General features: G+C 38.3%; 1 protein-coding gene across 1 annotated transcript in view; it reads right to left on the bottom strand.

Moving 5' to 3' along the window:
* The window catches only part of Herc4 (HECT and RLD domain containing E3 ubiquitin ligase 4), a 768218-nt gene that overhangs the window by 298285 nt on the left and 456396 nt on the right, over positions 1–13537 (bottom strand). The window contains exon 18 of the mRNA XM_090378812.1: positions 5109–5276. Within this exon, the coding sequence (XP_090234938.1) occupies positions 5109–5276 (168 nt within the window). The remainder of the gene's footprint in view (positions 1–5108; positions 5277–13537) is intronic.

The following is a 13537-nucleotide window of genomic DNA, read 5'->3' as shown; positions in this document are numbered from 1 at the left end:
AGTTTCCATTTTCAAGAAACGGGTTTCCAAGTAGTTTTGATGGAGATTCAAAAGTAGGGTCCTTGACTTTTGAAATTGCTAATAGTTGTGTGTTGAATTTTGTTACCATTCAAGGGGTTAGCTCAGGAAATAAAAAACTCCCAGGGAACCAAATCCAGTAAGTATGACAAATGGAAGACCACACTGACTGAGTGCATTTGCAAGAAATTCTTGAATAGAAAGCAGAGTATGCAAGGACTCTTATGATACAAGCACCAATTCAAGAAACATTCCTTGAATCTTCCAGCTGTTTTCAATCAACAAACTGTATCAAGTAATCACCACAAAAATATTTTCTAGTATTCCTAGTTCACTATTTGATCATGTGAGACAAATTCATAATGACTGATGCCTTAAGAGTCAAAAAATACAATAAGCATAATTATTGATCTCTACTGAGCAGACTGGGCTTTGTTTCTGGATCATAGTGCATGCATTTGGGATTTGTCACCAATAATAATGGGGTGCCTCCGTAGCCAGATGGGCAAGAGCAGCAGTGCATAACACACGTTTCTTGATTAGACAGGGGTTCGAGCCCGTGACCACCAAATACGGAGGATGTGGAAAGGTCAGGGAATGACCACCGCATATCACCAGAGCAATATGGCCTTAGTTGCTAATGCTCCTAAAAACCAAATAACAACAACCAATAATAATGGAAGAAACCAAGTGTTTGCGGCAGCAGCAGCAGCAATTAACAAAGACCCTAATGTGCAAGATCTCTCAGTACTCAGTGTTCACAGTGAGAATACAAGGACAAAATTGGTTAAAACACATCACATTTCCATATCTTATATTAAAATTGATTGACATTTCCATAAGGAATATAATTTTATTAGCAACTTCATGGATAGCGAAATGTCAATTGCTCCTAATAAAAAAAAAAAAAAAAAGAGTAAGTGAATCATTTGTTTTTGAAGTCAAAGGGTGGCCAGAGTGAGAATTGCCATCAACCGATATTGAAGATGGTTGGTTGTCCAATGAAATTGAAGGCGAACCCTGCTTAATAAAATCACTTTTTTTAAAATGCAATAAAACATATAAAACAACTTCTATGGGAATGCATGCTATTTCAGAATGAGTACATATAAACATGTGATTTGTACATTACTATGTCTAGATTAGTCACTGAATATGCTATAACAAGTGAAACTCACTATGATGCCACAATTTCAAGATACAAAATAAATCCTCAAACTTTTTGATCACACCTCATAATTATATGCAAACTGTTAAAGTATATACTAAAATATTTTTAAGAAATCTTAAAAATTTTAAGAACCAACCTGAAATTATTTCATGATACAACAGGTTGAAAAACAATAATCAACAACATCATGATTTTAGATAGGGCTGTGAGATGGATACTGCAATAATTAAAGACAAACACCAGCCAAGGAATAAAAAATTTTTACTATAAAAATAATGTGATACACTTTCGGAAGACTAAAATATTACAATAAATTACGATAAAATAAACTACGATAAAACATTAAAAATACTGAAGCATAAAAATACTGTTGAAGAAGGAGAGAACAGTCTCCGAAAGCTTCAGGTTTTATCGCTTTTAATCCAGTTTATTTTAGATAATTTTATTGCTTCGGTATTTTTAACGTTTTATCGTAGTTTATTTTATCGTAATTTATTGTAATATTTTAGTCTTCCGATAGTGTATCACATTATTTTTATAGTAAAAATTTTTTATTACTTGGCTGGTGTTTGTCTTTAATTATTGCAGTATGGAATTTCCCAGCCCCGTAGGCCTGTTTGAAGATATGTGAGATGGATGTTCCCTTGAAAGCAGTTTTTTTTTTTTTTTTTTGTAGATTTAGTTGCCAAGCTGCTATAATCTCAAGAGCAAAGTTAGCAAACAAAGGGTTCACATTAAGGTTACACTAAGTGTTTCTCAAATTCTAAGTTTTCTTAATCTGCTTCAACTTATGCAGAATCTCTGCTGAATTGTTAATTAGTGTGTTTGTTATGTATTCAAGACAAAATGAGTTTCAACAACTAGCAAGAGAGCTGCTTTCAATGATGGAGTGACTTCTCTTACTAGCTTTCTTGTGCAAGTTCAAGGATTCTCCTCAATCTGGTTCAGTACACATTCTTCTAACTCAAGTTCTCAGGTGTTGCTCCCCACTCCCAATCTCCTCCAATGGGTGTTCACCATACAGTAAATGAGTGAGAACCTCCATGAGCTTTGATGCTACTGAAGCTAGATTCTCTAGAATTTTTTGAGAAGTAATTAAAGCTGCTAGAAAAAAAGAAAAAAAAACACTTAAAAATTGTTGTTACCATAATTTATAAAGTTTATTAAATTTAGCTAAAACAAATCATCATTCCACTAATGATCGCCATCATTCCTTCCAATTTTTGGTGATTCTAGTCAATGAAGGTAAAAAAAAAAGTAAAGTTGCAGCCATTATCAACCCACTGCAGGGTGGAAGCCTCCTCAACAATTCATGCTGAGGGAAATGGACCATAATCTGCCACACTGGTCCAGTGCGGGTTGGCAGATCGACCGTATTCAGCAGTCAGGGGCTTGAACCCAGGTCTACTCAAAGAGTGTGTGCTACTGCACTCCCGCTCCTGCCCACTCGGCTACGGAGGCCAGCCAGTCAATGAAGGATGAAATTGCAACCCAAGACATTGTTTTTCATTTCATGTTAATTTCGCATTTTTTTTCAAAACAAGAAATGCAAAATTAACATGAGACTGACAAAAACTGAGAGTGCAGATAAGCTGCATAAATAAAGGACCCTTTATCATAATTATAGATATACTGAATACAAAGGGTGATCAAAAAGACCTAATCCTAACATTGAAAATATTATAACTGAATGTCAAAGAGAGCGCATATAAAATAAAACTACTTACAGAATTTTGACTAAAGTTGAGTGTGATTCTAATTTAGTTTTTATTTTTTACAGATAATTATAATTATCAAGTGTGCTGACTGCTGAAAAGTGGAGCGCCAAATAAGCTGCAGTCAACAAATATTTTCAAAAGAAAAACTTAACCCAAAGCGAGATCCACAGAGACAGAGTCGATACTTTCAGTGATGCACCGTCATATGCCATAGTTCAGAAACAGACAGAGAGTTTAAAATTAGTGGGCAGCCTTGAGGAAGATGAATATGTAAATGACAAATCAAAAATGCTCGCTAGTTAAGAATTAATCAATTAAATCCACAATACAGTGATGAATGACTGATAGATCATTATATCAAATATTTTTAAGACCACAAGGACCATTTATGGAAATGGTGTAGTCTGTATTGATAAAAAAAATTAAGTATGAAAAAAGTTATACTGTGGATTTCGGTTATTTGGGCCACCGATTAATTGCAGCAGCCATTTATTTGGGACAAATCTTAAAAAACAGAACCCAATTGAGAAAATAGCCAGGGTTTACTTCGCTTAATTGGGACAACATGCCGTTTAATCGGGGCAGAAGACCGTAGCACCAGAGATCACCCTACGATTGTCTCCAACCGTACCACCTGCTTCAGTCAGATTTCTGGATATAAAACAATAAGCAGTTACCTATTTATTGGGCTTTTCTGTTTGTGCAATCTATCATAAACAGATAGTAAACTAGATCTTATCAAATTTGTGATAATACCGACAGCTGGAATTCTGTGGGTTATTATGGTGAAATGTGTTTACACTTCCATGAAATCTTCAATCTAATAAAAAAATTTAATTTCAGAATCTTCTCTTCATTCCTATTTTTAAAGCTTCGTAACTTGCTACTCCATTCTCACTTGCACATATCGTGTTACTTGCAGTTTGTGTCTGCCATGTTCTTTGTTATTGATTGCTTATCTTTTTACTGTTTTAAATTTTAACCCCCACCCACAAATGTCAGTGAACAGAAATGTCAACTAGTTAGTATGTACATATTACAGTATGTATTAATTATGATGATTATCACATATATTCTTCTGATTTTCACATATCATTTAATTTTTTAATTGGTAAGGTAATAAAAGGTAAATTTGTGCTTAATATATCTTTACTTTTATTGCCTGTGGATAATATTCCTCCTATTTTCGCTAATTAGAATCACTGTTTAATAGAATTAAAATTCGATTCACAAACGTGATCAGAATGACCGGTGCTTACTACACATATACTGAATGGTACTTTACTATGGTAAGTCCATCATAACGTGATTTGATTGTACAGTGAACCAATTCTAAAGCGGGGGTCCATTGTATTTTTAACTATTTACGTGAACTTCGGATAATTGGGGCAGCTGCTTAATCGGGCCAAAATGCACTAGTCCCGATGTGTCCCAAATAACCGGAATCGACTGAATCAGTAAGTGCAACTGAATCAGTAAGACAACTGATCCGGAGTGAAGGATGAACTCATCAAAGGCACATCTAACAGAGTTCAATGGAATATTGACACTTTTTTTTGCAGACTATTTGTTACTATAGATGAATAGCTTTATGAATGAGAATTGGGTTCGTCAATTTAATCACTGAGAAAAAGAACAATGAAAACAGTAGACACACCTTGGTTCTTCTCCCCTTCCAAACATGCTGGCCTCTATTTTGGAATGGTGAGAGAAGTTTACTGATTTGACTATTTGAAACATGGACAGACAATATCAGGCAGTTATTATGCACATCTAGTCCAGAAGTTGCATGCTGAAGTTAAAATGAGGGGAAATTGTTGCGTCACCATTTGTTGGTCCAGCAAGACAACGTACCAGGTTTCACAAATCTCATATGATGATGCAATAGTTGCCATTCATGTAGCTGGATCTGAAATCACTGGCCATTCCTACTCTTCATCAGGTCTGATTCCCAATAAATTTTATTTATATCCTTGATTAAGGGATCACTTGCATGGACAAAAATTTCAGTTTAAAAGTGATCCGATGCATGTTACAAATGAATAGTTTTTTTTTTTGGGGGGGGGGACTTGAGAAACCATTTTCAAAGGAATTATGCTGCGATATTAGCTACTTATATATATATTCAGATTAGAATTTGTTGATCACACTTTGTACATAGATTACTTTAGAGAAATCAACTGCAGGAAAGAAGTAGTTACCTTTAATGGTTTCTTAAAATCAGATGCATCATAATTTCCCAATTGCGAAATAGTGTCCTGAACAATATTTTCTCGTGTCACGGTTAAAACTAGATAAGGGTTCACCTGTGAAACAACTGGAAGAAACATCCTAGCAAAGTTCTGGTTCATGGCAAGATCTACAGCAGACTGTGGGGGAGAAAAACACATTTCCTATATTTTTTTATTTTTCTGATTTAAAGAACCATATAATCTACAAGTATAGAAAAATCCTGTTTCCCTTTAAGTGAGTGCACAAATCATTTTTTTGTACCAAAATTTTATTATAATGAATATCACTGAAAATTACTTAAAAAGAATCGTTCAAATAAGTTCTGCTACAATTCGTTGCACTTATATAATAAGTGGAAGTAGTAATTTTTGCTTTATTTTACTTAAATATTGAATTTAAAATTGATAATGAATAAATAATTATGTGTACTTGAAAAGTAAAAAAAATTTTCCCAGCGTATCACTGGAAGTATATTTTATTTATAAGAAATACCACATATTCATAAATATGGTACAGTACATCCAACTTATTTTCTACTTTAACATTAGTACCTAGATTTTTGTTTTTAATGCTTGAAAGTTTTTTTCCCAACATAATAGGAGAATTCACCTTCAGTGCAATCAAAAATATGTGGGTTCAGCTTTCACTAAGTAGACAACCGCTGTCCATACTGATTACTGATTTTGGTTTTTTAATTCTGATGAGTGAATTGCTTATGTGAATGTAAGCAGAAGAGTTTGAGACCTTGAAAAATTAGGATCTATTTCATTATGGTCTCCAATCTGCTTTCTGTACATTTTCTTCGAATATAAGTATTTTAAAAATTTACTCTAGAAAAAAAGCGTATACCCTGTATCCATGAAAAATGTTTGTTATTTGGTTTTTGTGAGCATTAGCAACTAAGGCCATATTGCTCCGGGATATGGCGGTGGTCATTACATGACCTTTCCGCATCCTCCGTATTTGGTGGTCACGGGCTCGAACCCGGTCTAATCAAGAAGCGTGTGCTACACACTGCTGCTCCTGCCCACCTGGCTACGGAGGCACCGAGATGTGGTGTCACACAGATATAAGGAATGCAGAACCGGAATTTGGAGGGTACAACGTCTACAGAAAGCACAGGCAGGATAGGAAAGGAGGAGGGGGTCATGCTATTAGTTAAGAAACACAAAATCCAAGGAAGTGAAGCCAGTCGACATTGCTGGACAGTGCAGTGTTGAGTTGGTTTGGTGTGACATAAGCATTGGAAGATCAAAATTGAGAGTAGGAGTGTGCTATAGGCCTAATGACTCTGATGAGTATAATAAGAAACCGTACAGGGAAATAGAGTGGGCCAGTAAATCAGAGAGTCTTATAATGGGGGATTTTAATTTCCCAGATATTGACTGGAATTTGTGGGTTGGTCACTCACACATTAGCAAGGCTTTAGTGGATTTATTGGATGATTGTTTTCTACATCAGCATGTTCGGGAGGCAACTAGAGGGAGTAATACTCTTGATTTGATTATCAGTAGTGATTCTTCATGCATTAAGAATCTGCAGATAAAGGAACCACTAGGTGGCAGTGATCATAGTGTGCTGAAGTGGGATTTACTCAAAGAGGTAACTACCATCAGGGGTAAAGGGAAGGGTTATTGCTTTCGTAAAGGCGAATACGATGGTCTGAGACAGTATTTCAATTCTATACAGTGGGACCAACTGATGATGTTACCAACAGCAAATTCAAATTGGGAAGCATTCAAAGAACTTATCTTGGAAGCTACTAGGCTTTACATACCAACTAAGAAATATTGTTCAATGTTTAGGCCTAAATGGATGTCAGATGAACTAATGAGACATATGGCAGAGAAGAAAAATGCATGGGATACATATAAATTAACATGTGACACAAAAGCCTATGATAGATATAAATTGATCTGTAACCAAGTTACAAAGGAGGTTAGGCAGGCAAAGGCAGATTACGAGAAATCTTTGGCAAAGGACGTAAAGAAAACAGCAGAGTTCTTTACTTATGTAAACTCTAGACGGAAGGGGATGAATCAGATTGGTCCACTTGATATCGATGGTTCAACTGTTGATGATCCTGCTCAGGTAGCTAACAAACTAAATGAATATTCTGTGAATATTCATTAAATGAATACTAAATCAGTCTGCTTACGAGGCTACTAGAGACGGTCGTGTTCAAAGCCGCTAAGTGGATTTTTCTTATTTATTGATTTGAAATTATTGTTTTTCTAAAACTTTTGATTTAAATTTAGTAGTATAACATTATTTTGTGATTTTCTGATTAATTTGGTGTATTTATTCTTTACTCGGCCTTGTAATTGCATAAAAGTATCGGTAAGGGTTTCCACGTGTTTCAACTCCGCTACCGTTCGTATATTTCCCGCCATTGTGATACGATAGTTATATACCGTACTAGATAGCGTTAGTTGAACTTCGTTAGCAGTTGAATTGTACGTTTAAATAAATACATATAACGACTTAGATTACAAACGTAATATAATTAATTATATTTAACATAATTAATAACATAAGATAATTAATTATAATTAATTAATAAATTAATAGAATCATGACTCAGACCAGAGCAGCAAAGCAAAAGGCTCAAGCTAATGGAAGTGCTGTGGCTCAGAGCAGAACTGAGGGGGGCAGTTGTCCTCTGACTCACAGCCTTATAAAACACACTGTTTGCTTGATGTTTGCAGAGCAATCGGGTACGGGACATGATACTGCCATGGGGGATGTCTTTGTGTGTACGCGATGCAAGGAGTGTATCAATATCAGGCAACAACTCGGCGTTCTTGTGGGCCTATATGAGAGCTTGAAGGACAGGGTGGATGCCCTCGAAGAAACTAAATTGAGGGGCCCATCAAGCTCTCAGCTGCCCACATCAACGCCAGAGGTTGCACTTGGGCATCGCGAGGCAATGCCCAAGTGTTGGTGACTCTATTGTCAGGGAAACGGGGAACATGCTTTGTAAAAAAGATAGGTGGAACAGGACCAGGGTATGTCTGCCAGGGGCAAAGGTTTGATGACGTTGTAGAGCGAATATCATCTTTTAAGGGCACAAAAGGTGATATAGTTGTACACGTTGGCACTAATAATATTAAGAGTAGGAGACCGGCAGAATTACTTAACAAGTACAGGTCACTGCTGAACAAAAGCCGAGAATTAGGGTTGAATTTGAAAGTGTCTGCAATTCTGCCCAGACACGATAGGAGGGAGTATATGATGAGAGCCTTGTCGATCAATTCGGCCCTGGAAAGATTGTGCAAGGCTCAAGGGGTAGAATTTTTTTCAGCCTGGACTGTACTTGTTAACAGGAGAGATTGCTTCTACAGGGATGGGATACACTTAAATAGAAAGGGTGCAAGAATATTTGCTGATGCTATCGAGGCAGTGTTAGGTGGGTCGGAAAACTGCTAGCTTGAGGGGAGACAAAGACCAATAGATTGACAGTAGCCACTGGCAGAGGTGAAAGAGATTCTTGCACTGCTTCTATTAGAATGAGCAGAAGCCTGAAAAACAAGATGCATGGTATTTCAGAGACTGCTGGGAGCCATTGCGGTACAAGTAAACACATGGGTTGTGTTAGGGTAGCTAAGAATAGAAACAGGTGCAGGTATACTTGCGTATACACCAATGCTAGGAGTTTAGTAAATAAATTTGATGAATTTGAGGTATTGCTCAAAACATCAAAGGCAGATATTGTTGGGATATCAGAGACGTGGTGTCACACAGATATAGGGGATGCAGAACTGCAATTTGGGGAGTACAACGTCTACAGAAAGGATAGACAGGATAGGAAGGGGGGAGGGGTTATGCTATTAGTTAAGAAACACATAAAAACCAAGGAAGTGAAGCCAGTCGACATCGCTGGACAGTGCAGTGTTGAGTCAGTTTGGTGTGATATAAGCATTGGGAGATCAAAATTGAGAGTAGGAGTGTGCTATAGGCCTAATGACTCTGATGAGTATAATAAGGAACTGTACAGGGAAACAGAGTGGGCCAGTAAATCAGAGAGTCTTATAATGGGGGATTTTAATTTCCCAGATATTGACTGGAATTTGTAGGTTGGTAACTCACACACTAGCAAGGCTTTTGTGGATTTATTGGATGATTGTTTTCTACATCAGCATGTTCGGGAGGCAACTAGAGGGAGTAATACTCTTGATTTGATTATCAGCAGTGATTCTTCATGCATTAAGAATCTGCAGATAAATGAACCACTAGGTGGCAGTGATCACAGTGTGCTGAAGTGGGATTTACTCAAAGAGGTAACTACCATTAGGGGTAAAGGGAAGGGTTATTGCTTCCGTAAAGGCAACTACGATGGACTGAGACAGTATTTAAATTCTATACAGTGGGATCAACTGATGATGTTACCAACAGCAAATTCAAAATGGGAAGCATTCAAAGAACTTATCTTGGAAGCTACTAGGCTTTACATACCAACTAAGAAATATTGTTCAAAGTTTAGGCCAAAATGGATGTCAGATGAACTAATGGGGCATATGGCAGAGACGAAAAATGCATGGGATACTTACAAATTAACACATGACACAGAAGCCTATGATAGATACAAGTTGATATGCAACCAAGTTACAAAGGAGGTTAGGTAGGCGAAGGCAGATTACGAGAAATCCTTGGCAAGGGATGCAAAGAAAAACAGCAAATTCTTCACTTATGTAAACTCTAGAAGGAAGGGGATGAATCAGATTGGTCCACTTGATATTGATGGGTCAACTGTTGATGATCCTGCTCAGGTAGCTAACAAACTAAATGAATATTTTGCATCGACATTCACACATGAGGAGTTATTCAGCAAGGGAAATGCCAGAGGTGTATTCAACTCTAGCAGTAAGCTACAGAATCTTGAAATAACTGGGAGTAAAGTGGAGGAGAAACTGTTGAAGATAAACACAAGAAAGGCACCCGGGGTGGATGGGATCTATCCAGTTATATTAAAGGAGGCAGCAAAGGAAGTAAGCAAACCCTTAGCCATAATTATGAGAGCTTCCTTGGACTCAGGGGAGGTACCCATAGACTGGAAATGTGCAAATGTGACCCCAATTCACAAAGGAGGATCAAAGGCTGACACAAGTAATTATAGACCTGTGACCTTAACTTCTGTTCCAGGAAAATTAATGGAGGCACTGGTTAAAGAAGCACTGCAGGATCATTTAGACAAGACTTCAGTTATAGCTCAGACACAGCTTGGTTTTGTTAAGGGGAAGTCTTGCCTGACCAACTTGATTGGATACTATGATTCAGTCACAAAAGAACTGAATGCAGGGAATAACTTTGATATTATATACTTGGATCTTAGAAAGGCTTTTGATACTGTTGCACATGGAAGACTGCTACACAAATTGGAGCAGTGTGACATTGGAGGCAAATTGCTGCTATGGATAAAAGGGTGGTTGAGGGGGAGAAGACAGAGAGTGGTAATCAATGGACACTGCTCATCGTGGACTAATGTTATTAGTGGAGTCCCTCAGGGCTCAGTGTTGGGTCCATTATTGTTTTCTGTATTTATAAATGATATTGATGATGGTATATCAAGCTTAATGTCCAAGTTTGCAGACGATACAAAGGTTGGCAGGGTTGTCAAGGACACTACTGACACTATGCTGCTGCAACAGGATCTGGAAAGGTTGAGCAGATGGGCTGAGAGGTGGCAAATGAAGTTTAACATTGACAAATGTAAAGTACTACACATGGGAAACAGCAACCCCAGAGCAACGTATCAACTCTGTGGTACTACACTGACAGTGGTAGAGAATGAAAGGGACTTCGGGGTGGTTGTGCAGGCAGATATGAAGTTCTCTGAGCAGTGCAGACGGGCTGCAAGAGTAGCTCATGGAGTATTGTCAATGATATACAGGAATTTTTCCAGCAGGGATAAGGAGGTGATTATTCCATTGTATAAGGCAATGGTCAGGCCACACCTAGAGTACTGTATACAGGTCTGGAGGCCTCATTTCAAGAAGGATGTAGAGCTGCTGGAACGAGTACAGAGAAGGGCAACAAGATTAGTGAATGGAACAAAGGGGTGCTTTTACGAAGAAAGGCTTAAGTTTTGCAAATTACAGTGTCTGGCGACTAGGCACCAGCGAGGTGACCTGATAGAGGTGTATAAAGCCTTGAATGGTTTAAGCATGCTCAATGCTGATGGGATTCTTCCTCTAGCTCAGAAAAATCACCTGAGAGGGCATAAATTCAAATTGAGGAAAGACAGATGTAGGATAGACGTGCGGAAATTTGCCTTTAGCCAGTGGGTGGTTGGTTGGTGGAACAGACTTCCATCCCTTGTGGTGGAGGTTGATAGCCTAAATAAGTTTAAGGCTCAGCTGGACAGGTATTTTGAACGAACAGAGGGGTGAAGTGGAAGTGGGTTTTTTTTTTTTTTTTGCTGATGCTGCATAAGCTTGCTTTCTTGCATCAAATGCCTCTACTAATGCTAATGCTAATATTTTGCATCAACGTTCACACATGAGGAGTTATTCCGCAAGGGGAATGCCAGAGGTGTATTCAACTCTGACAGTAAGCTAGATAATCTTGTAATAACTGAGAGTAAAGTGGAGGAGAAATTGTTGAAGATAAACACTAGAAAGGCCCCTAGGGTGGATGGGATCTATCCAGTTATATTAAAGGAGGCAGCAAAGGAAGTAAGCAAACCCTTAGCCATAATTATGAGAGCTTCCTTGGACTCAGGGGAGGTACCCATAGACTGGAGATGTGCAAATGTGACCTCAATTCACAAGGAAAATTCCAGGAAAATTAATGGAGGCACTGGTTAAAGAAGCAATGGAGGATCATCTAGACAAGTCTTCGGCTATAGCTTGGCCACAGCATGGTTTTGTTAAGGGGAAGTCTTGCCTGACCAACTTGATTGGATACTATGATTCAGTCACAAAAGAACTGAATGCAGGGAATAACTTTGATATTATATACTTGGATCTTAGAAAGGCTTTTGATACTGTTGCACATGGAAGACTGCTACACAAATTGGAGCAGTGTGACATTGGAGGCAAATTGCTGCTATGGATAAAGGGGTGGTTGAGGGGGAGAAGACAGAGAGTGGTAATCAATGGACACTGCTCATCGTGGACTAATGTTATTAGTGGAGTCCCTCAGGGCTCAGTGTTGGGTCCATTATTGTTTTCTGTATTTATAAATGATATTGATGATGGTATATCAAGCTTAATGTCCAAGTTTGCAGACAATACAAAGGTTGGCAGGGTTGTCAAGGACACTACTGACACTATGCTGCTGCAACAGGATCTGGAAAGGTTGAGCAGATGGGCTGAGAGGTGGCAAATGAAGTTTAACATTGACAAATGTAAAGTACTACACATGGGAAACAGCAACCCCAGAGCAACGTATCAACTCTGTGGTACTACACTGACAGTGGTAGAGAATGAAAGGGACTTGGGGGTGGTTGTGCAGGCAGATATGAAGTTCTCTGAGCAGTGCAGACGGGCTGCAAGAGTAGCTCATGGAGTATTGTCAATGATATACAGGAATTTTTCCAGCAGGGATAAGGAGGTGATTATTCCATTGTATAAGGCAATGGTCAGGCCACACCTAGAGTACTGTATACAGGTCTGGAGGCCTCATTTCAAGAAGGATGTAGAGCTGCTGGAACGAGTACAGAGAAGGGCAACAAGATTAGTGAATGGAACAAAGGGGTGCTTTTACGAAGAAAGGCTTAAGTTTTGCAAATTACAGTGTCTGGCGACTAGGCACCAGCGAGGTGATCTGATAGAGGTGTATAAAGCCTTGAATGGTTTAACCATGCTCAATGCTGATGGGATTCTTCCTCTAGCTCAGAAAAATCACCTGAGAGGGCATAAATTCAAATTGAGGAAAGACAGATGTAGGATAGACATGCAGAAATTTGCCTTTAGCCAGTGGGTGGTTGGTTGGTGGAACAGACTTCCATCCCTTGTGGTGGAGGTTGATAGCCTAAATAAGTTTAAGGCTCAGCTGGACAGGTATTTTGAACGAACAGAGGGGTGAAGTGGAAGTGGGTTTTTTTTTTTTTTTTTTTTTTTGGCTGATGCTGCATAAGCTTGCTTTCTTGCATCAAATGCCTCTACTAATGCTAATATTTTGCATCAACGTTCACACATGAGGAGTTATTCCGCAAGGGGAATGCCAGAGGTGTATTCAACTCTGACAGTAAGCTAGATAATCTTGTAATAACTGAGAGTAAAGTGGAGGAGAAATTGTTGAAGATAAACACTAGAAAGGCCCCTAGGGTGGATGGAATCTATCCAGTTATATTAAAGGAGGCAGCAAAGGAAGTAAGCAAACCCTTAGCCATAATTATGAGAGCTTCCTTGGACTCAGGGGAGGTACCCATAGACTGGAGATGTGCAAATGTGAC

Source organism: Mastigoproctus giganteus, chromosome 8 (assembly GCF_048544385.1).
Source record: "Mastigoproctus giganteus isolate SK-2022 chromosome 8, ASM4854438v1, whole genome shotgun sequence".
Lineage (NCBI taxonomy): Eukaryota > Metazoa > Arthropoda > Arachnida > Uropygi > Thelyphonidae > Mastigoproctus > Mastigoproctus giganteus.
Note: the sequence above shows the minus strand (reverse complement) of the source record. Positions and strands in the feature narration are given on the sequence as shown.